At 37.8% G+C, this 22,582-nt stretch overlaps 2 protein-coding genes across 2 annotated transcripts; one reads left to right on the forward strand and one right to left on the reverse strand.

The window, feature by feature from the left end:
- Positions 1-883: 883 nt before the first annotated feature.
- LOC149014480 (protein RER1A-like) lies at positions 884-8,813 on the reverse strand. Its single transcript, XM_089155777.1, has 3 exons — positions 8,258-8,813; positions 2,175-2,355; positions 884-2,067 (listed from the first exon to the last, which is right to left on the reverse strand). Exons 1-3 carry the CDS (start codon positions 8,632-8,634, stop codon positions 2,011-2,013), a joined length of 615 nt encoding a protein of 204 aa, XP_089011903.1. The 5' UTR covers positions 8,635-8,813; the 3' UTR covers positions 884-2,010.
- A 2,105-nt stretch (positions 8,814-10,918) lies between these two features.
- On the forward strand, positions 10,919-21,588 carry LOC149014481 (phosphatidylinositol 3,4,5-trisphosphate 3-phosphatase and protein-tyrosine-phosphatase PTEN2A-like). Its single transcript, XM_089155539.1, has 13 exons — positions 10,919-11,287; positions 12,792-13,203; positions 15,495-15,596; positions 15,725-15,781; positions 16,868-16,933; positions 17,230-17,406; positions 17,534-17,620; positions 17,722-17,786; positions 17,870-17,946; positions 19,318-19,364; positions 19,498-19,628; positions 20,631-20,700; positions 20,927-21,588. The coding sequence occupies exons 2-13, from the start codon at positions 12,793-12,795 to the stop codon at positions 21,464-21,466; spliced, it is 1,830 nt and encodes a 609-aa protein (XP_089011665.1). The 5' UTR covers positions 10,919-11,287; position 12,792; the 3' UTR covers positions 21,467-21,588.
- The last annotated feature ends 994 nt before the right edge of the window (positions 21,589-22,582 follow it).

Below are 22,582 nucleotides of genomic sequence, written 5' to 3' on the forward strand. Positions count from 1 at the left end.
TAGTTTCAATCTCAATCTTATGTTGTATTACATTATGTGTTAATTACGCAGCACCCAAGCAAGACCTCTCCCTACTTACAAGTTGTAGCTTGTGAGACCGTTGGCTACGGCTACTTCGAACTTCATATCATTCATGGAATTGCCTCGTGCGTCCTTAGTTTTGCAAAGAAATTACCTTATGTATCCATAGTTTTACACGTGGTTTACACCTTCAGTCTTTCTATTTGTATTCAAGTTTTTTTGGAATTGGAGTTTTCTATATATAGGGATGAGAACGCAAATATTAGTGCTGCCAAATGGGTGCAAACCCAGGAACTCCCCGTCGGAAGTTGGACTTTCAACCGCTTTACTAACCCACCATTGACACATATAAATATTCTTATCCAAAGATGCTCATTGAATTTATCCTGACCCTTGAATTAAAATATTCCATATGATTGAATTGTATATAATTCATTGGACAATCATTGGTAAATTTTTCCAAGGAAGATCCAATCCCAAATTCTTCTCCTCACACATAAGATACATCTATTACTTTGGTTGCATCGTCACGCCATAACTAAGCCTTTTGGTTGCATCGTCACGCCATAACTAAGCCTTTTTGAGAAAGACGAAAGAAACTTGAAGAGCCTTTTAATGGCAGATTGAATCCATCTCCTAATTTTATTGATATAAGTAATAGAAACAGCTACAAATCCAGTCTAGCCAAAGTGTTGAATTGGTAACCTTCCAAGTCGATGAGAGGGGATTTTTATAGACACTACAAGGATAACTAATCCATGTAAACCACCAGCAACTGCATGGAAACTTCACTCTGGGCAGATATGAATCCAAACCTCTATGATTAACCACTGCTAACCACTTTTGATTATCTACTTTCGAAAAACATAGATCTTACCACTCTACCAACCCTGCATTGACAACACCTACCGTTCTTCTCTTAACAAAGAAAACACTACCACGTTACTTTACGAATACAACAGAAGTAGGAAAGAACAGAAAAAACTATTTAGAGCAATCCCATCATTTCCCATTCATAATCGCTATAGAAGACTAGACAAAAAAAAAATTGCTAGAACAAGATCAGGGTGAGAATGCAATTGCATACCCTAAAGAAAATTAGAATAATGCTCTATCGAACCAAGGCTAACCAGAAAAGAGGAGAGGGTTGGGTCCCATGTAGGCCCATCACACATATCTTTGACAATTCCCCTCCATGTTCCAAGGAAATCCAACAAAATTTGTTCCCATAATACAATATTCCTCCTCCACATACCGAATAGAACAAGGGAGAGACATCAATACTAATCTCTTGAATCCACAAATTTTAGTTTTCAAGACTGGAATAGGATCATTGGCCTAATCAGAATTTCCCAACCAACCAAACCTTTGTGCAAGATATAATGGAAGAGTGACACATTACACCATCCAAAACCAATTCAAAATGCAATTCCCTTTGTTTCTGTGGAATTCCATCGAAAACAAACTGCAAATAACGCATTGGGAGTAGTACAGCTGACACCTAAAATAACAAAAGCAAGAGCAGAAAACTAATGGAAATTCAACAACAGAGTCTCATCGAAGACTAACAGTTAAGATAGCCAATACCCTAAATTTCCACAGTTTATGTATTCTTAGAGGAGAAATGAAGCTTGTTTGACATATCCATCTATAAACATGATCTGTTAGTGCAAAGTACCATTGGGATAGCATTCTTTGTTGTTGATGATCCTAAGGTATATAACATTCCAACATCTCTTGCGGCAAACAATAAAAGAACATATATATCTTTGTCCTCCATAACCTGCATCTTTGGCTACTTCAGGCTTTCAGTGCTTACCTGATGATAATTGCAAAAAATTCAGATGCAGAAAAAAGAAAGATTTCCAGGCAGCTGTTGCTCCCTATGACTCCGTAGAGTTTCAGCTTTTAAGAAATCCATAATTAACAAAGTGGTCAACTTTGCATAGGTAAATTATCCACATCCAATGGTTCAACACCCCAGAAGTATCAGTCCTTAGGAAGGCTCGCATCTTCGGTTGAAACAGATCTCCTTCCAGTGTAGCGCTGCAAGAGATGAACAAGCATCATGCAACAAAATGGAACCATGAAAGATGCTGGAAACCAAAAAAAAAGAACACATGAATCAATGACTGTTAAGCGCCTGAGCATACCTGCTTGCCAGACGTGAAGGGAAGATATTTATATTTGATCATGTGCAGTATCTGTCTCTTCATTGTGAGGGTGAACAGCATAACCCAGTAGAAAAGTAGTATTGGCCAGAACACAGGAACATCAAACACACTGAAAAATGTCATCATGAAAGCAATACAGAAGGCTTTTGTTATGGAATACCTGCAACACAGAAAGACATCCAACCCATCAAACCAGGCCAAAAAACTAAACAGCTTGTTCTTAACACGTAGACATGGTACATGGTAGAATGTGACAGAGAATAAACAGACTACATCAATTAACTTCTTTCTTTACAAAACCAATAGACAGTATGAAAATATTGAATGGAGAGCGATCTGTTTTGGTGTATCTTCTAGACTCCAGTCTCTTCCCCATCCCACAGGTGTGGATACTTCATGGAACAGGACTATTGTTGTCTCCTGAGGTTTAGTTTCTCCCTTTGTCAAGCAGTAGATTATGATAGCTCTTCCCAACCCCTCCCCCTTCCCTCTCGTCTCTCCCTCTCTTGTACATTCTCTTTTCCCGATCTGAGGTTTTGGTTAATGATTATTTTATTGATCCCAAAAAAAAAAATGTACGGCGCCAATAAAGAAAAAAGTAACAAAATTGAAGTTCACCCCAAAAGCTGAGACAACCAGAAGAAACCATCATGTCTATGTTTGGTTGTTCAGCCAAATGCAGGAAGTAATGCAACATTTGAGCCGCAGAAGTAGAGAGATTAAAAGCAGGGATAACTAAGTGCAGTAACCCTGGAACATCACCTAGCCGACGTTATTTGATCGGCCACAGAAGGTTGTGACTAGTGGAAAGTAGTTAGACTACATATTCCAAGTGAAAGGTGTAATGTGTTTGGTCAGATTTCGGAGACAGAAGGACACAGTAAAGTTAGGAAATGATGAGGTTCTCTATTCTGACAGTCCACTTCCTCTGGGAAACTTTTCTGGTCAGAGACGATGGATGGAGCAATGTTTGGGAAACAGGGAAAGCAGGATCAAAGTTCCCTCAACATTACATAATTTTAGCCTCTTGAGATACAGGTGTCATCTTAATATCCACACCTCGGTGGAGGTGGGGTTGTGCTACTGTGTGGCATTATAAACAAAAAATAAAAAGAGGACATATAAAGGTGGGATTGAATCCAGGATCTCAGAACAATAGCCAATATTTAGGTAGGACACCAAAAGTAGAGTCACCAGCTGATGCTGCAAACCTACCAAAACACAAAACTGATGCTGGAGCATCCATGGTTGAATGGCACATAACCCCATATTCCCTTTAACAAACCTTGAAAACTAAAACCTCTCTCCTCCCGATGGAAGCATGGTGATGGCTTCCCTAAATTGTGAAAGGTCGATCAAAGGAGTAGACAACAGGTAAGACCTTCCTCCTGCTTCTTCAACAGTGACTGCAGCTACTGTGAAATCCTTGTTTGCAGCAGCAACTCACCCAAAATTTTCTCTCCTCCTGTTCTTCCTCTTCCCTTTCCCTATTTCTCACCCTGGGGTTTTGGCCCTGGACACCTTGACTTGATGACTATACATTTAATATCCTCAATTTGCCACATATCATTCTTCATTGGTGCCCCTCCTAGTCTTAATCAGATGTCAATATCTCCTAACTTTCCCTCATCTTATTGCCCAATGGTTACAGCTCTTAAGCTACCTTAAATGTGTGTTTCTATTTCAGTCATTCCTATTGCCATTCATCCATCTTTGTCACACTGATGTATTCATTGTGATGTAGGACAATGGAGCTCATACAAAATCAAATGGAGTAAAAAAGGGCTCCGAGATCAAATTTTAAGAGTCCATCAACCAGTTAAGGGTATACATGAAACTGACCTGAAGGTATCATGAATGGTGATTTTCAAGTAATAAAACGAGTTAACTGATGGGATGAGCTTCTGGCGCAAGGAGAAATTTCAGAGATATCAAATAAAAGAGAAGCAGAGGATTTAATGGGAAGCAAGCCAACTGATCTACAAGTGTAAGAGACACCCGAAAAAATAAAAACCCTTAAAATATTCATATGAAATCTAAACTCGCATTCCTTCCAGGCACTAACTTGTGCAACTTCAATGAAATCTACAAAAAGACACCAAAAGGAAATTTAAATTTCCAGACAGCTGTACGCGCAACAAATTGAACAATAGAACACCATCTGAAACCTTTGACATTTTGAGTCCAAAATTTTAAGTAGTCAAAGCCAGAAGATAGGGATAAAAGTCCTCTAGCCAGAAGATAGGGATAAAAGTCCTCTACCAAATTTAAAGTTTGTTTAAGCAGAAAAAAGTGTATATTGAATATTTAAAATAAGTCCCATCTTCATGACAGAGAAAAAAGACTAAATAATTTTTCTAATTTTTGGCATATGCTTGGATTTACCATCTGATTCCACTTAACCTTGGATTAGTGGCATATCAAAGACCTCTCTTAAATTGTAGTTGTCAGTGCTCATGTGTGCATGTGCTCCGTGATTAGGGTTTGAAAAATCAGGACCAGATTGACTGAATTGGTTGACTCAGTTGGGGTTTCTAGGCGTTTTTTGGCCAAATCTTGCAATTTAGATTGGAACCAGCAGCGACCAACTTTGATCTCTTGAACCAAGTTCACTACACTTAAAAAAGGAAACAGAATTCGAAAGGAAAAAAAGAAAAGAAAAAGAGAACTGACTTTCACCTTCCAGTCTTATCCCCCAGCTAGTCAGTTAACCAGGTGCTAAAAGTGCACTTTGTTTCCAGAGATAATTTCCAAAATAAAGAGTTTCTTTGTTCCACCTTTCTTGAGATGAATTCACCAAGATTAAAATGGGTACTAACATTAGCCACTTAGTATTAAAACTGAAAAGGGGCATAATTGCAAACTTCAAAAATTCAAAAAGCATATTTTAGAAAAAGGAACCCGCCCAAAAGAATGGTTCATGTGGAATTAAGGACAAAAAGTCCATGTGTTGGAACCGAATACGACTATTGAATGAAGAATCAACAGGACAAGCAGTTTAATAGAAAATGGGAATAATAAGTTTGAGAACCAAAAACCATGAAGAGTGATGCATTCTCAGAAATGATTGACTTGATTAACAAGAGCATTGAACAAAGAGTAAGGCATAATTCGGTCAGTAATGTAATTTAAGGAGGAAATGCAAGTCAATTATCCCTTTGGATTGACTAGCCAAATTTTGATAACAATGAACTGATGAAGACAGCTGCTCCACAGGAAGACCTCTTTATGGCCAATTCTCGACGGCAGATATTCAATAATATTTAGAAGCACATGCTTAACAGAAAGGAAGGTCTTGAGAAGAAAGTTTAGAACATTTGATCAGGCATAGACAAGGGACAGGACTAAAGCCAAGAATTATTATTTTTATTTATATTTTTTTTAATAGATAAAGCCAAGAATTCACTGTGATGATTTACAGGGTCAACACAAGTTGGAAAACAGGGCTGATGTTAAAAGTTTCTAAAGAATTCAAAGCTAATGCCTCTTTCAAGAGAACTAAAACTTGCAATTTGATTGCCTTCACTCAACCAAAAGAGTGGCCCATTGACCCCAGAGACTACATGTAGGTTCACTTAGTACGAAACTCTGTATAATAAGGTACTATAGCTTGAAAGTCTCTGGAAATGTTTAAGTTAGGCAGCCTTCGGGTTGTTCATTCAGTCTACGAACTAAAATGTGGCGTTCCAGTTGACCCATGCACACAATAAGTGGGAAAGGCATAAAGCAAGTGCCATAACACTTCTCAATCGCTCCCCTAAAATGAAGGTAAATAAAAGAGAGACATTCAGATGAACATCAATACAGCTTCTCCTTGATTTAGAGAATAATATCCAACAGATTTCTTCAAACGTACCATTAGCACTAACGAGCAAGACATTCTTCATCTTGATCTGTTAAATTACCAAGGCTGAGAACCATAATGATCGATGCAAGAAAAGAGATTCTCCGTGCTTAGATGATTCCCAATCCCAGCTCAACCAGGAAAATAACAATAAAAGATGCAACATATTTCAGGTTCTGTAACATGAAATAAAACAGAGATTTAACGAAGATTGATCAAAACAAGAAAAACATTTATCGAATTTAAAACAATGAGAGAGGACAATGTGAATAGAACAGAAAATGAAAAATATAGTTCACTTGAACTTTGTATGTGGCATGACTGTGTGAGTAGGAACGGCTGGTAGTTGTTTGCAGAGATTGACTTTAGAGAAACCAAGTACCCACTGTAACATAATTTATGGGTCATAAATGAAAAGAAAGAAATATCACAGCCGATTAGTGCATGAGCAGATAGACAGAAAGGCATGAGAGCAGAATCAAGAATTTTGTAGTTGGTTATCACTGGATATACAGAAGATTATTTAATGGGAATGAGTTCTCCATGGCCTGCCTGATACGTGACAACCTAGCCAAGGCCGAGATGATTAGACTCCACTCGCATTTAGGGCATTATCCCATCATGCACCTTTCTATTGGTTTTGGTGGTCAGCTGCACTTTTTGTAGTTGTTGTACTATACATTGCTGCAGTTAATCTTTCGATCAATTTATTTTTTAATTAAAAAGAAAAACTTGTTTTCAGCTCAAGAATTTTCAGTAAAATCTTCCACTGAAAGCTTGGTTAAAAGTGAGATCCATCCGATAAACTAGAATTAATATCGGATTACATTGTAATTGCGGAATTGGAAATGATGGATGCTTGACTAAAATAGAGGATGAGAGAAAATGGAGGCAGGGAGCTTTGAGAATCTGGCAAACCAATCAAATTATGTTAAGAAGAACCATTTTCTGATCTCATAAAACAATTGACCATTCCACTATATTGGAGGAGGAAGAAGCATGTAATTTGGTTGCCTATAGCCAATAGCGTATCAGACTCGTCCCTTCTTCAACTCAAAATACGTCCTACAAGGAAGATGGAATCACCTTTTCATTTGGAGACGGGTACCGGTGGCTCTCTTGTTAAAAAAGACAGAGAAAGGGTAACTCAAAACATAAAAGGTTCTACTTTGGACAATTACTCTGACCAAACACACATCACTCAAATTAATAACCAAACTGAAATTCAAACAAACCTTCTTCCTTAAAAATTGAAATAGTTTATGAAAGATAACTCTAGCAACCTGGCTGGAAGCTGCACAAAATTCATCTTCCAGGTTCTTTGTACTAGATATATCAATGGATTCCCTCCCTCTCAACACCAGCCCAAAAAAAATACAAAAAACCCAAGCTTTGTTAGCAACCATAATTCTCCAGCTACTTAAGAATCCTCATAAGAAATGTGCACAGATGGGCAATTGTACATATAAACCATTAAGCCCTCACCTGCATCTCCTCATCTACTACTGCATAAGCCAAAGCATGCCAGAGTCTTTGCAGGGTTCAAAGCTAGTTGACACACTCATTCTCTTACCATTTTTCATGGCAGCAAGTTGAGCCAGAGCTACGCCCATGCACCTCAGTGCTTTGTCACCTAAATGTTCGCCTAACCGGCGGTTCATGTGTAAAGTAAAACGCTTAGTTTCATTTAGTTTAAATTGTTCCCCAGTGCAGTCTTCCGCAACAAAACGAATGGATAAAAGGAAGAGAACTCCTTCCTTTCATGGTAGAAATTTCTAGTGGTATATTAATTGCATCATCTTCTGCATCCTCGCCCAAATCGTTCAAATATTCATCATGTTTTGATATGCCATATTCAAAATAGTCTTGACAATTAAAAAAAAAACAAGAAAGCATGCTTTCATTGCAATGGTCAACGATAGATAAATAAAATGTCACAGCATATATCTCGTCCACTTTTCCAACACCAGAAAGTAAAAATAACGAATACATTATGATAGAGCTACCGATCAAAAGTAAGAATGTCCATGAACAAATAAGGAGCAGAAATGCGCATATAACCTAACCGATCTTCATAATGCTGCAATTTTACCATATAAGATAGACTTTAATAGATGAAAACTCAGGAATAGGATGAGAAATAACAGAGAAAACTTCAGTAGATCTGATAAATAAGTAATAAAACGGGAAAAGTTTAAAGAAAGGAGTGAAATCGCACCAGAATTTAAACTCTGGAAGGCGGCGAACAAAAGGGCGAAATTCATCAGAACCTCTGGTCGGAAGTCCGGGACCACTGGTGAGTTCTTCAATCTCAGGATCAACCTGAGGGGAGAGGAATGCGATAAGGAGATTAAGAATATAGATACCAAGACCATAGGAGACGATATAGAATCCTTGGATAAACAACACACGGATGATGTAGATGACGACGATGAACGCGAATGCAACCCAACGCCGGAGGACATGAGGGGTCGACTTGTCTAGCAGATGCTGGTATTGACGAGACACGGTGAAGCTCCACCTCGAAATCGCAGAAGATGGATTTAAGCTCTGAGACGAATCTTCTCCGCCATTACCTGCAGCTAGAGATTCCATGTTCTGACTTCCGAGTCTTTCCTTCTTCCACTGATCCTCTCTGTATAAGATCTGATTAATAAGATTGGAAACCAAATTTGGAAAAATATCGGAGAACTTCAGGAGGTGTGGATGACTCTGCTATCATTTGGCTCCTGAGAGCACGCCTCCTGTTCTGAACGCGTCACTGAGAAAAAAAATATTTTCCATTCCGTAAAGTTTGTTCTCTTTTGATCCGGTTCGTGTAAAACCCGGATATGAACCGGTTTGGTCGTTTTCCCGTTATATATATACAACTCCATGGATTTTTATTTTTTTTAAGGTAAACAAGAAAAACAAATTACAATTTGAAATAGGTCATTTCATTGGGTCGTCCTTTGCAATATGATCGAGTGCCTCAAGTAATGGTCCAGGAGTAAATAACATTTTAGGTATAGAAGGGTGTAACCCCGCCAAAAAATCAGCCCCTGTTAAAGTTTACACACTGCATAATGAAAAACAAAATGTTAAAAACACGCTACAACCTCTTTGATATCTCTGGTCAACATTGTGACATATGAGGGAGCTTTGCCCTAGTCTAAAATCAGCCTCCCAAGAGTTGGATCAGATCTGTAACAGCGGTATGGCTTGCTCAATAGCCAACACCAGCCCTTTGTGGATAGCAACTAATTCCATGCGAAGGATATTTTTCTAACGAAAACTACCCGCATCCGCAAAGACAACATTACCAAGTGAGTCACTGGCAAGAATACCATAGCCACCAATGGAACCATTACAATTTACAACAATCCAACCATTGAGTGGTCTGTTCCATGGAGAGCACCTTGAATAATATGATAAAATTCTGCCCAAACCACTAGCCGTGAAAAAATGATTTGCTCACTAGAGAACCGCAATCTATTATCATTAAAGATGCCGTGAAGAACCATAGTGTGAGGTTCATATTTTTTAGATAAAATCAAGGATCTCTTGACATTTTTCATTTCATTCGCAGGGGATGCGTGACATTATTGATTTAAATAGAAAATCTTCTTCTATAGGAAAGATAGAGAAGATTCGAATTCTTATATTTTTGGATTTTTTTTTCTAAAAAATGAGGATTTTGTGTTAAAATATGACAAGTGTTAGGCATACCAACATGTGAACTAGATTTTCCCCCTTTTTATGTGGGTAGAGGATCCAGAGTCTAAATTTTTTGTTGTTGTTCTGTTAATGAAAAAGAATATGCAGGTTGCTATTAATGAGTGTTTCATTCAGGAAATTTGTTAGGAATGTTTTTTTAAGTGTTTGACAAATTGCTTATGAACATAAAAAGGATTTTCACTAGGGTTTTGGAAACGTTTTTATTCTTAAAATGTCAAATTCCATGAATACCCCCCTCTTTGAAATATTGAAACTTAAACCTAATTTGTGCATAACTTTTGCTTTGAGAAATAAAAGCAACAAATGTGTCATAACTATTCTTAAAGCCAAGGTTTAAAGTATCCCACGATACCATACGATACTAGCCGATACGTATCCATATATGACCCAATCAATAAGTATCCATATATGACCCAACCAATATGATATATTTCGATATGCTTCCTCCATTGAATTACACTAAAATATATTAGCTAGAGCGATATAATACTCAATACAAATGATGTGTCTCTTGAAATCACTTAACCGATATGATATTCTATATCAATACATTAAACATTGTTTAAAGCACCATTTTTCATAAATTGTAATATATGTTTCAAAAAACACTTGATACAAAATAAATTTGACATATTTTTATTTGTTTATCAAAGTAAAAACTACGATATTTTTTTATTTTGTAGATTACCAAACAACACTAATTCCAAGTAGTTGGTTTAACAAATAATTTTTTGTTGGTAATACGAGGTCAGAAGTTCGAATCCCAAAAATATGTTATGTCAGGCCAATTTGGTTACCTGGTTTTCTCTTTTAGGGTTGTTTTGGGAGGAGGGTTTTTTTTTTGTTTGCCAACCCCGGTTTCCAAGGCTTTGTCCTGACTAATCCGGTGTTCGACCTCGACCTCCTGGTCAGGTGGGTGAGTTTTCCAATTGGATTTATAGAGATCTACGAAATCGAAATCTGATGCAACCAATAAGCTGCTTACCACTTGGACCAATAACACATCGAAGTTGGCTAAGAAGTTAGTTTTTTTATTTTTTGGGTAGGAGCCAAGAAGTTAGTTTACGATTGACTAAAAACGGTTCAACCAGACTAAAACCAGACCAAATCGGCTAATTTGCAATCTTATTTCGATTGCTCATCAAACGATCAATCCACAAAAGTTGCAACCCGAACCGATGTGCGGGCACACAGTTTCTATCTAGAGCTTGGACTGCAAATGATTATACGATCCAGATTTTGAAATCACGTTCGTCCAAATGAGATCTATTTGAAGGATACCAATCGAGGTCAAAAGACAGAGCCAGCAAATTCAGCGTCATTGACCGATAAAGGGATCAATGTGATGGCGTCTGAAAGTGAAGAATTCCTCCTGCTTTCGACAATTTTCAATTCTCAATTCTTAAATTCAATCCTCAAACCGGCATCTCTCGGATTTATCTGAAACGTGAGAGCTTCGAACGATTTCTTAGGAGTTCAATTTGTCCTTAATCATTTCTGTGCTCCAAGGGAAGGATTTGATCTTATACAGGTAAGAAATGATTTGCGCAGATCTGAAGGTTGCCTGAGCCACTGTTTGTTTATTTGTTTATTTTCCCTCTTCTATAGAGGTTTAAATTTCAATTGGGTGGTTGTTAGAGTTTTGTTTTGTTTATTGGGTTCCAATTTTCACAAACTTCAGTGGTAGATCTATACTTCTGTATCTCTATTAACGGTTATTCGTCAGAGCTTTTGTAGGTAGGCAATTTCATGCTTTAACATTGTTAATGTGGTGTTCATGTTCAATTCAATGCATTATCATGTAAGTTGGGCAACCATGACTCTGTATGGTGTCGTCATTTGTAGAAGGTTGAGTATGGTCCATTAGAAATGTCAGGCTGAACTGGGGTTCCCAATGAAGAATGCTGGGAGAGGGGAGTTTTCAGTGTCATCGGAATGGACATCGATTGTATGCTCAAGGATTGAAGTGTTCAGTAAGGGAAGCATTAAATCAAGTTGCTTAGAAACGGTTTGTGGAGAGCGTTTTAACTCAGTAACATCTGGGATCACATTCGTTGGGTTGACCTCGGATATTAACTACACAATGGAAAGCAATTTTGTTAATCTGCTCTAGCGAACACTTTATTTCTCCTTTACTAGCTAGTCTTGTGGAAATTCTTGGATGTTCATTGTTGCAAATGAATGAGAAACCGCCCTATTCCCCCCCCGGGGGGCCCCCAAAAAAATCAAAAAAAACCACACACAAAAAAAACAATTTTTTCCCCCCCGCCCCACCCTCTCTCCCCCCCCACAACGGAAATTCTTGAAATTCTTGGATGTTCATTGTTGCAAAATGTATGAGATATACCTGCACTCATATTCCATCCCTCTGGTTGCCCCATAAAAAGTCTTGCTATTTCTGTCTTTCATTCACCCAAAACAGATTGCCAAGGATTAAAAATGATACAAGGAAAGCACAGGAGCATAATAAAGGCTTTTGCTGGAAACATACGAGTCCAAACATTTGTGAGGCACTGCTCTTCCACCCCTAATAAATCAAATGGTGACACCAGACTGAATTAACTCAAATAATTGAATCTTTTTATTCGTGTCCCTCTAGCTATATCTCGTTTCTAGGAATATGTCACTTTTTTTATTCACTTATGCAGTGTGTGTGTGTGTTATCAAATGGTTCATTGTAATTTGTAAGTGGTATATCATTATGGTTGTCATTATCATGAATTTTCACCAAGTATGTTTGTTATACAATGCATTGGATGCTTTGAGAATCTGAAAATAGACTTAACCCATGATTAAAAATTTAGTCATATTAACTCAAATTGTAAATCACGGATGGAGGTTACATCCAACTACTTCTAGTAGTTCACTAGGAATTGATTTGTAATAGTTGAGATTTGTATGATTAGATATCTTTATTGTTCTTGTGCTTTTTATTTTGTCTTCTTCTGTATCTTTTTCATCATACCAGTAGGTCATGATTTGGCCTCTATGTGACTGGTGCTAATACTACTTCATTAATTGATTCTTGATGATAGAATGGATGCAGCACCAGCTGATTTGTCACCTTCACCTAATGCTAAAGCTCCTGATGCTCAACCTGCCGCCCCTTCTGGACAAGATAATGCACGTGATGCCCCTTCCCTTCTATCTCCTTCTGGTGTATCATCATGGGCTAGAAGTCTCAAAATTCCACAGCCTCCAACAGCTGGGCAAGATGACTCAAATGTTGGGAAGTCACCATTTTCACGTTTTACTAGTGGTTTTGGATTCCGTTCATCTCCTAAATCTCCCTCCCAAGATGAGAGTGATGATGGTGACTCGACAATTGCACAGCCCGGTGTTTTTGGATCATTAACAAAAGGATTAGTTGATTCATCAAAGAGTGCTGTGAAGGCTGTTCAGGTCAGGGCTCGCCACATGGTCTCTCAAAACAAACGGAGATACCAGGTACTTATATTACTACTCTACTATTTTTATATTATTATCTTTTAAATCTGTGTGCTTGGAAGATTGTGGTGATTAAAACTTTCATTTTGAGCTCCATCTTCAACCTTGCATTAATTTTTGGTCCCTTTATTGTTTGTGTTGATCATTAATGTGTGTGAATGACTGAATGGTGAATCACTTGCTAGTTTAACATTTGCTCATCTGGTATTTTCAAAAGCATATTCTATGTTACGGACTTTCATCAACCTTGGTCAATATGTTGATGCTTTGCGTCAATTTTGTAATCTACTAGGTTGAACTTCTGGTGTCGCAAAACCAAATGTGATCTTATTTTATTAAGTCAAGCTTTTAAAATTTAGCTAAATGTGCACCGACATCAATGGTTTGTGGAGCTGAATGTTGATATCTGATAAAACAATATTTGGATTAACTTATTGTTGCTGAATGAGGATGTTGAGATGGATGAGAGTTAAATAGAAAATATGAAATAAAGAATGAATGAATTAGAGCTAATTTAGGTGTACCTCTAATAAATAATATTTTTTGATACAATTGTTTGAGGTGACATGTATGCAATGGAGGCTTTTGAATGCTCTAGTATGGAGAAGTGATTCAGTTCAGATTGAAGGTCTAAAAGCCAGAGGTAGGCCTAAAGTGACTTTAGGAGAAATGATGTAACCAGCCCTAGTCAGCCCCTAAAGATGGCCCAAGTCCATATGAGAGCAAGAGCCCACCCAGGGGAAGCTGAATCTGTCCAGAGGTAGAATGGTAATTTTCCTACCTCTGGATCGAGCCATAATGATAGACCAAGTCCACCTTAATTTAGGAAAATTAATTCTGTTTTTATTTCTATTTTAGAGTCCTAGTTATTGAGGTAATTCTGGTATTTGATTGTTTGTGGGAGTTGTTAGGGGGTGAGGATAGGGTTCCCCAATTTTATGAACCTTATCTTAAAAATAGTTCTATTTTTAATCAAGTCCTATTTTAGTAAGTATTTGGATCCCAATTTTGGTAGGAATTCATTGGTTAAGTCTAGGAATCTAGGATGGTTTGTGGAGACTATAAATAACCTAGTCTTTCATGTGATTATTCAGTTGTTGATTACTGATCATAGGAAATTTGAGAATTGGCTTTGGTAAAGTTGTGGGATCCATCTTAGGTACACTGCGGCTGGTTTGGGTGCTTTCATACTTCAAGTTCAAGACCTCTATTGCCTTCTTCAAGCTTCCACCTGCAGAATCCAGCAAGCACCTTCAACCACATGTGAGTAAGAAGACCCCTACCCCTTCCCCTACAGTCCCAGCCCTTCCCTACCCCCTCTCCTACCTTCATGACACCCTCCCCTTTCTTCCCCTTTTCTCTGTGTCACAGCAAGCTTCCCTTCCCCATTCGACCTTCATTCCCAGCCCCTTCAGACCTTAAATACCCTTCCCTAGTGTTGCCCCAACCCTTAGAGAACATCCCTAATGGCTACTGCCCAATCAACCCTATTTTCACAGTTTTCTGAAAATTCTGCAACTCATCTTCCCCAATCGAGTGCTGCAGAATTTTACCTAACCCTAGTTCAACCTAGTTTAGGCCTAAAACTCCATTCCCAGTCTTCGTTTGGATCGCAAAACCACCCCTAAACCCTACAGCTTGATCAAGTTCCCTTGCTAGACTTTCCTGGGCTAACCCTAGTTTAGGGGAGTACCTAAAAACCCTAACTCTAGACCTCGGGTTTCATCAAGAAATGGTGAGGGGCCATGCATAGCTTGGGACTAGTGACAACTGACAAGTATGGCTTTATTGAGTTGGATATATTGTTGGTAAAGATGGTGAGGTATAAGAGTTATGTTGTCCACTACAAGTTTTAAATTTGTTTGCTCTGATTAAGTACACGATGGCTGGTTGTTCACTTTAGCAACTTTCTTCAGGGTAGTGGTGAATCAGAGTTTTGGTTTTCACCCTCATAGATTTGGCTGTCTGCTGCTAGGATGTGTTCATATGGTCCCAGGGGAAGAGTGGAGCAGCTACACTAACTATGTAATGGTACCTTGGGTTGGACATAGCTCTCTCTCGCACTTTCTAATTTTCCATGTTCAGCTGTTGCTTATGCAACCCTTATTTTCAGTAATGATCCATGATTTTAAATCCTTGTGTTCTTCTCAACTGCTCAGCTGAAGTAAAGTAGCCATGTGATGGTGCATTTTGCTAACTCTGGTATATGATTATAGGTCCGCTCTTTTCCAGTCTTTCTTGTTATGTAATATTCAGCATTAATAACCTTGAGTGTTTCTTCCCATATCCAGGAAGGTGGATTTGATTTGGATATGACTTACATCACTGAGAATATTATTGCAATGGGTTTTCCTGCTGGTGATATGAGCTCTGGGTTTTTTGGGTACTTTGAGGTAAACAACTTAGATGGTTTCCATTTCATGATTACTGGACCAAACAGTTTAGATTGTTTTCATTTCATGATTGATAGACTGTTTTATTACTTCATCTTTATTCTGATCATGTGAGAAATGTAATGCAGGGGTTCTACAGAAACCACATGGAAGAAGTGATCAAGTTTTTTGAGTCTCACCACAAGGTGATCATACAGTTACTGCTTTTCTCTGGAAGGTGACATGCCTCAATAATACAAAAGTTGTAATCTCTAAGAGTCTCAGCTTGGCATTTAGTTTTAAGAATCACAACTCTGGCCCCAGACCTAGCACCACCAGTCACCCCATGCCAGTGGGGTGATGGAGAATTAGTTTGCTTCGTTCTTTCTTCCAGTTGCAAGATATACCATCCATCAGTAGCCTGAATAAAGAGACTGTTTGGGTTAAAAAGTATCTGATGTTGGGTCAGACTATTCATCCAATATCTGAATTGTGTGAAAACTGCTGTAACCAGAAGAAGAAGAGTTTCCAAAGATTATCAATCTAATTGTTAAAGGATAATTTTATTAAGATTAATCTTTATAAAGATTACTGTATATGAAAATCAGGTCGGTGTCGTTATTCTGAGTAGCCTAGATTTGTACACAGGAGACAACCCCTCCTGGTAAGGTTAATCAGAAAATTTTTAGATTATTTATGGCGATTAGAGTATTGGGTTTGTTGGTCAGGGAATGCTGAGGATAAGGGTTTGAATTTGATTTGAGACAATTTGAATAATGGTTAAGGTTTGGTTAACTCTGAATGGTAATAGTGAAATCAGATTTTTTTTTAACAGAAAAAGAAATTATCCTGGTAATTTGGGAAAATACTCAGTTGGGCTCTAATGGTGAAACAAGACGAAAGGTGAAGGTCAATAATTTTTCATAGGAACTCCATTATGACCAAGTGGTTGAGGGATTGCTCCCTCTCAGTTTAGTGAAGGTGACCAGGTAATTCCGTGTGCATTAAGATCCTCCCCAGACCCTGTGGTGTGGGAGCCTTGTGCACTGTGAACGTCCTCTCCAGGTTTTTGATTTTATGGGATTTTTCCCATATGTGGCTCTTAATTCTGATTCTGAAACAAGCTTTCCAAACTGAAGTTCCTTCAGATGCCATTGATCTCATTTGAAAGTGAGATTGTTTCTTAAACTTTTCGTTTGTGTGAAGGGAATTTATGTTAAACTGGGAATCCAATTCTTCCTCCAGTGGGTGATATCTAGTCCTCCATGCTAACCAACCTCTTATCCATGCAGGGAAAATACAAAGTATACAATCTGTGTTCAGAGAGGCTGTATGATGCATCATTATTTGAGGGAAAGGTATGTTGATTCAGTTTTTCTTTTTCTTCATATTTACCCACTCCCCATCCAACCCCCCATCACAACCAATCTACCCCCCCCACCCAAAAAAAAAATAAAAATAAAATTAAATAAAGGACAGGAAAAGAAAAAGAACCCAGAAAGAGAAAAGGTGAAAGTTGTAATGGGCTATAAGATCACTTCAAAATATGGTATTGGATTTGGGAAGTTGCTGTCTTCGTTGATCATTACAATCAGAACATTACTATTAAGATTTTTTTTTCCTCCTAAAAATTTACTTCATTGTACATTTTCAGGTTGCATGTTTTCCATTCGATGATCACAACTGCCCCCCAATTCAACTGATAATATCATTTTGTCAAAGTGCATACTCATGGCTGAAAGAAGACATTGAGAACGTGGTTGTTGTGCACTGCAAGGCTGGCATGGCGAGAACTGGATTAATGATTTCTAGCCTTCTTCTATACCTGAAGGTGAGCTGTGACTGATTGCCCCTAGAAGGTTGAGGAGCCATTGGATTCTTAGAAGATTTTATTACTTAAGTTTGTGCTCTTGTTGTTTACATGACCATATTAGTGTATCATTTGCATCTCCCTGCAGTTTTTCCCTACAGCTGAGGAGTCAATTGACTACTACAACCAGAAAAGATGTTTCGATGGGAAGGGGCTGGTTCTTCCAAGTCAGATTGTCAGTCTATATTTGCCATACAGAAATGATTATTTCATGGATATATTTCCTGTGTGCCTATCTATTATCTAATAAATATTTTAAATTTCCGTTTCTCGTAGAGGTACGTCAAATATTTTGAGCGTATTTTAACATACTTCAGTGGAGAAAATCAGCCTGGACGTAGGTGTGGAAGCTATAAATTACCACTTGAACCTCTCTTCGTTTTTTGCTTTTTGAGATGATCATTGACATTACATATTGTTGCAGGTGCATGCTCAGGGGATTTCGACTTCACAGGTGTCCTTATTGGATTAGGCCCTCAATAACCATCTCCAATCATAATGGTTTGCTCTTGACTTGCTGACGGACTTTGTTTTCTTCTGAGGACTTAATGCTATTAACTGATGCCTTGGAAGTTCTTTTTCTTCTCCTTTTTACTGGTTAGACCCATTGTAATGAGGACCCCACTTTAATTGCTCTGACTTTGACGTTGTGATCCTGAAGTTATTTTCATTGCAAGGAAAAAGAGGGAAAATACCCTGTATCTTTAGAAATACTGGTATTAGTGCAACTAGGGCAGTAAATGGACCAAATGCTGGTAAGATGTAACTATGTCTGTTTCAGTTTGTTTATTTAACCAGATATGCAATATCCAGTAAAATATTCAACAGATAGGTAAAGCCATATCCATATCTTTAACTATCCAGATAAGGATCTGGTAATTGGAAATTTAAATGGCCTATGTTTTACTTTCCTTTTTAGCTTCCTATTTTTACTCCTCTTTTTACTTATTTATCCTTAACTGTTCTGGTCCTATAAATTGGGAATGAGTAATTAATCTGTTGGTTCTTATCTTGACCATGAGAGGCCAGAACTGATAAAAATTAGAGCCAATTAATTGTAACCAAGCTTGTTTACACTAACTGAATACTAATGGAGATGTCATAGATGGGATGGATCTTAATCAGATAACATACCAGCATGCCCATGTCCTAGATAAATGGTTCTCATCTGAGTACAGATTGTTGAATATCTGGTTAATTTACATCCGTAGGTGCAATGCTGGCTAGATATCTAGCTGGGAAATTTCAATCCGACCCTGCCCTATCCATAAAAATAAAGCATAAATGTGTATATTGGAGGAATGAGGTGCTATCCTTGGATACTGGAAAAGGAGAAGATAGTACTAACTACTAACTTACCATCACACTTCAGGCTTGGCATGGGCTAGGACTTCTATTCACTTGCCTGTCCCACAGGCTGAAACTCCCAGCTCAAGCCTGAAATTTATCAGTATGGCCTCAGGCAGGTTCAAGTTTTGTAGTTCCAAGTTGTCATCTTAATTACTGGTTTACATCAGCATGGGTTCTTGCAGTTTGCATTTCTTTTTCCCCTCTTTCATGCAACAAGGACAAACAAGATGGATGTAGTTAGCTATCTTATTATGCCTTTTTACTTTTACGAATTAGTCATGCTTTGTATTTTCTGCCTACAAGCTGGGGTTAAATTTGTGTGATTGATTTATTTGCCCTTTGGCCCTTCACCATTTGGTTGAAGAACTGGTTTCCAGGAAGCCTCTAACCAAACCTGCAGAAGTTGGAGAAGATTTTCAATTTCTTTCTTTGGTTATATGCTAACTAAATGAGATCATCCTATAATAGGATTGGATTTTGCATATTAATTTGGCAATGAACTGTGATGTTTTCATTGTACAGGAATTCTTTTCTCTACAAAGAAGCATCCAAGAACAAAGGATTTGATGGTACACTTCTGACCTATGTATATACTAAAAATGAAAGGAAAAATAACAACTTAATATTTCTCCCTTTTCATTTTCAATTTGTAAGTTTTGTTTCAATTCCAGCATGTATTCTTTACACTTTCCTTTTCTGCAGCCAGAAGATTTCTGGTTTAGTGCACCGAAGAAAGGGATCATGGTCTTTGCTCTGCCTGGGGAGCCTGGTCTTACTGAAGTAGCTGGAGACTTCAAAATCCATTTTCATGACCGCCAAGGCGATTTCTACTGGTCTGTACATTGTCCGTCTACATATTGGTTTATTTTGAAATTTCAGTAATGTAGTTTTCATTTTTCATCCAGAGTTTTTGGAGTTCTCCTGATTTATGGGAAGTAAGATTCATCTTTTCATTCTCTCCCATAATTACTTTGATTTGACATGGATTTAGTTGAAAGGAGGGATTGATAAGAACCCATCTAATCCCTCAATCAAACCCTGCAATCGAGCTCCTCTCTTGGTGAAATAAACCTGCAATTTCCTCTCAATCCATGCACAACTCACACACACTGCAAATAAATGGATGAACAGGGATCTGAACAAGGGAAATACTTCAATTAACTATCAGTTGAGGACGAAATGCTATACAATATCTCCCCAGAAAACCTGCAAATCCTATTCTACTTGCTCCTGCTCACCTACGAGCTCTGCTCATCCCTTCCATTCATGCAATTCTCCTGCCCTTCTCTACTCTCTATTTTCCCATAATATACCCCCCAAAACAATCCTCTCTATCTACTTTTTCCCCTTACTGAAGTCCCAACACCAATGTGGCTGTCTCCCAATGAAATCTCACCATCTATCCATATGTCCTTTGGCCCACTTATTTCCCACATATCCAGCTGTGATTGATCCCGTGTTCCCCCTATATGCCTGATGTGCACCCCCTTGGATATCAGGGCCTTATAAGAGATCAATTTAGGTGGTGGTATACTGTGGTCTCAGTCCCATTAAAATCATTATCAATGAGAATAGGAAAAGAAAAAACTGTCATGAAATGCTTTATTGATTTTATCATTTGTACCTTTCCTTAGGTGTGTTGGAAAGAGGATCCCAATGTTTCCCTATGAATTACAGACATTGGTATCCTATTTTAAGGCTTGTCTTACTAGCATCTGGATTTCTAGGAGACTTAATATGCTTGATTGTCAGTAAAACACAAACATAATCTTAGAATAATTTTTTATTTATTTATGGAAACTAACATGCATGCCTGGTCTCTTTCTGCTTTTCAGTTGGTTGAATACGACAATGACAGAAAACAGGAAAATCTTGAACATTTCCGATCTTGATGGATTTGACAAGGTAATTAACATTCTTTTCTTCTGAGTTGAGAGCTTGTTAAAAGGATCATGCTTGAAGGTTTGCAGATCCGCAGTTGATCGGCCAAGAAGGGCAGAGAAGCAAATTCTTTGTTTTTGGACATGCCTTTCTGCTTGTCTATATTTGGGCAGCCTTTTTCGTGGCCTGGTTGTTGATGCTTTTATATTTATATAATTATAATCATAATTATGTAATATGTGCTTTGTAGAGGAAACTTCCTTCCCCAGGATTCCAAGTTGAGGTTGTGATGATAGACTATGATGGGACAACCCCAACAAAGCCCAATGCGGAAACCGTCAACAAGCCTCCCGATGGAAGCTCAGGAACTGGTCCTGCCACAGCAGATGGGGGTGCTGTGACTTCTGATCAAAGTAAAGGTTCTGGAAGCCAAGATAAGGATGATGTTTTCTCAGATAGTGAAGCAGAGGATAGTGGGTCTTCCAAACACAGGAAAAATAAAGCAGAATCTAGGGTGGGAAGACCTGCTACTGCTGGTGGTGGGAGTCCTGAAACTCAGACTACCTCAGAACAAATTGCAGCTGTCACACATGGAACTGAACAAGTTTCATTGAGAGGTGAGGCAACCACCCAAGCTCAATCTACTAGTAAATTGAATGCTGACACTGGTGGTGGCGGCGTTGCATCTGGTGTTGATGCGTCAAAAATCGACTCAAGTGACTTCAAAGCAATTGCTGCCGATGCTTCTGTTTTTACTTTCGGAGATGAAGATGACTATGAAAGTGAATGAACGAGGGCCAGCATCAGTTGTTTAAGTTTTAGATTGATTTGTACATAAATGTTCTATGCGTGTACTCTCCTCTTCTGGATGTTGATGTCAAATTTAATTTGTTGATTGCAATTCTCCACGAATTTTCAGCTTGATTGAGCAGTTATGGAGTTTGGATACCAAGACCTAATATGCCTGTTTTGATTGTTTTTACTTCTATAATTTGTCAATGATGCCCATGTTTCCCATTTAGAGTAGGAAGTTTGATGGACACAGAAAGCACTACAATTGGTTCCATCGACCATAAGAAAGTTTCCAAAAAAAAAAAAAAACAGAAAAGTATAAGAAAGTTATATTAGTGTTTGGCATATAGATGGAGTGTTCATTTGTTAAACGTCTGATCATGGTTTCAAATCTTGGAAACAAAATTTAAGATTGTCAAACTTTTGACCTTTGAACTTTTTTGGGGAACTGATAATTTATGTTGTAACATTGTGGAATGTTACATTTGAATTTACAATGTCTTCACTAAGAGGTGTTTATTATTGCCAACTGAGCAATCTTTTAATAGTTTTGACTTTCAAATTTTGGTTAACATGAGAGTTTAATTCACCAAGATTTTGATTTTTCCGAAGAGAAGAAGAAATGATGGAAAAATTTTAATAGGATTTTTCATTTGCAGCATCCAATTTATGAGAAAATAAAAGATAAAAATGTAGTGTATTCATATTGATTTATGGCTTTATGCATATGCCAACTACATTTTCTGGGTAATTTTTATGTGTTATTTTAAATCTAATTTGCCTTTGACCCCAAGTAGATTCTAACTTTTCACCTCGTATAGCCATATTGAGCCATTGCTTTAAAATTTTGGCTTAGATTTGAACTACAAACCTAGTTTTAAGGTTAACAGTATTTAGTATCGATATCAGTCAATTGATTTTAAAAGACATCATCTTGTAGAGATATTATATGTACTAGTTAACGTATTTAAATGTGATTCAATAAGGGCCTGTTTGGTTACATGAGTATGGAGATTTCAAATATCTAGAGATTTCAAATCTATGGAGTTATAATTTATAAAATTAAATGTTTGGTTGTGGAATAAAATTTGTAGATTCATTTTAAAATATTATT

This window comes from Hakea prostrata, chromosome 5, assembly GCF_041222555.1.
Source record: "Hakea prostrata isolate BN-2017 chromosome 5, UWA_Hpros_2, whole genome shotgun sequence".
Taxonomy (NCBI): Eukaryota; Viridiplantae; Streptophyta; class Magnoliopsida; order Proteales; family Proteaceae; genus Hakea; species Hakea prostrata.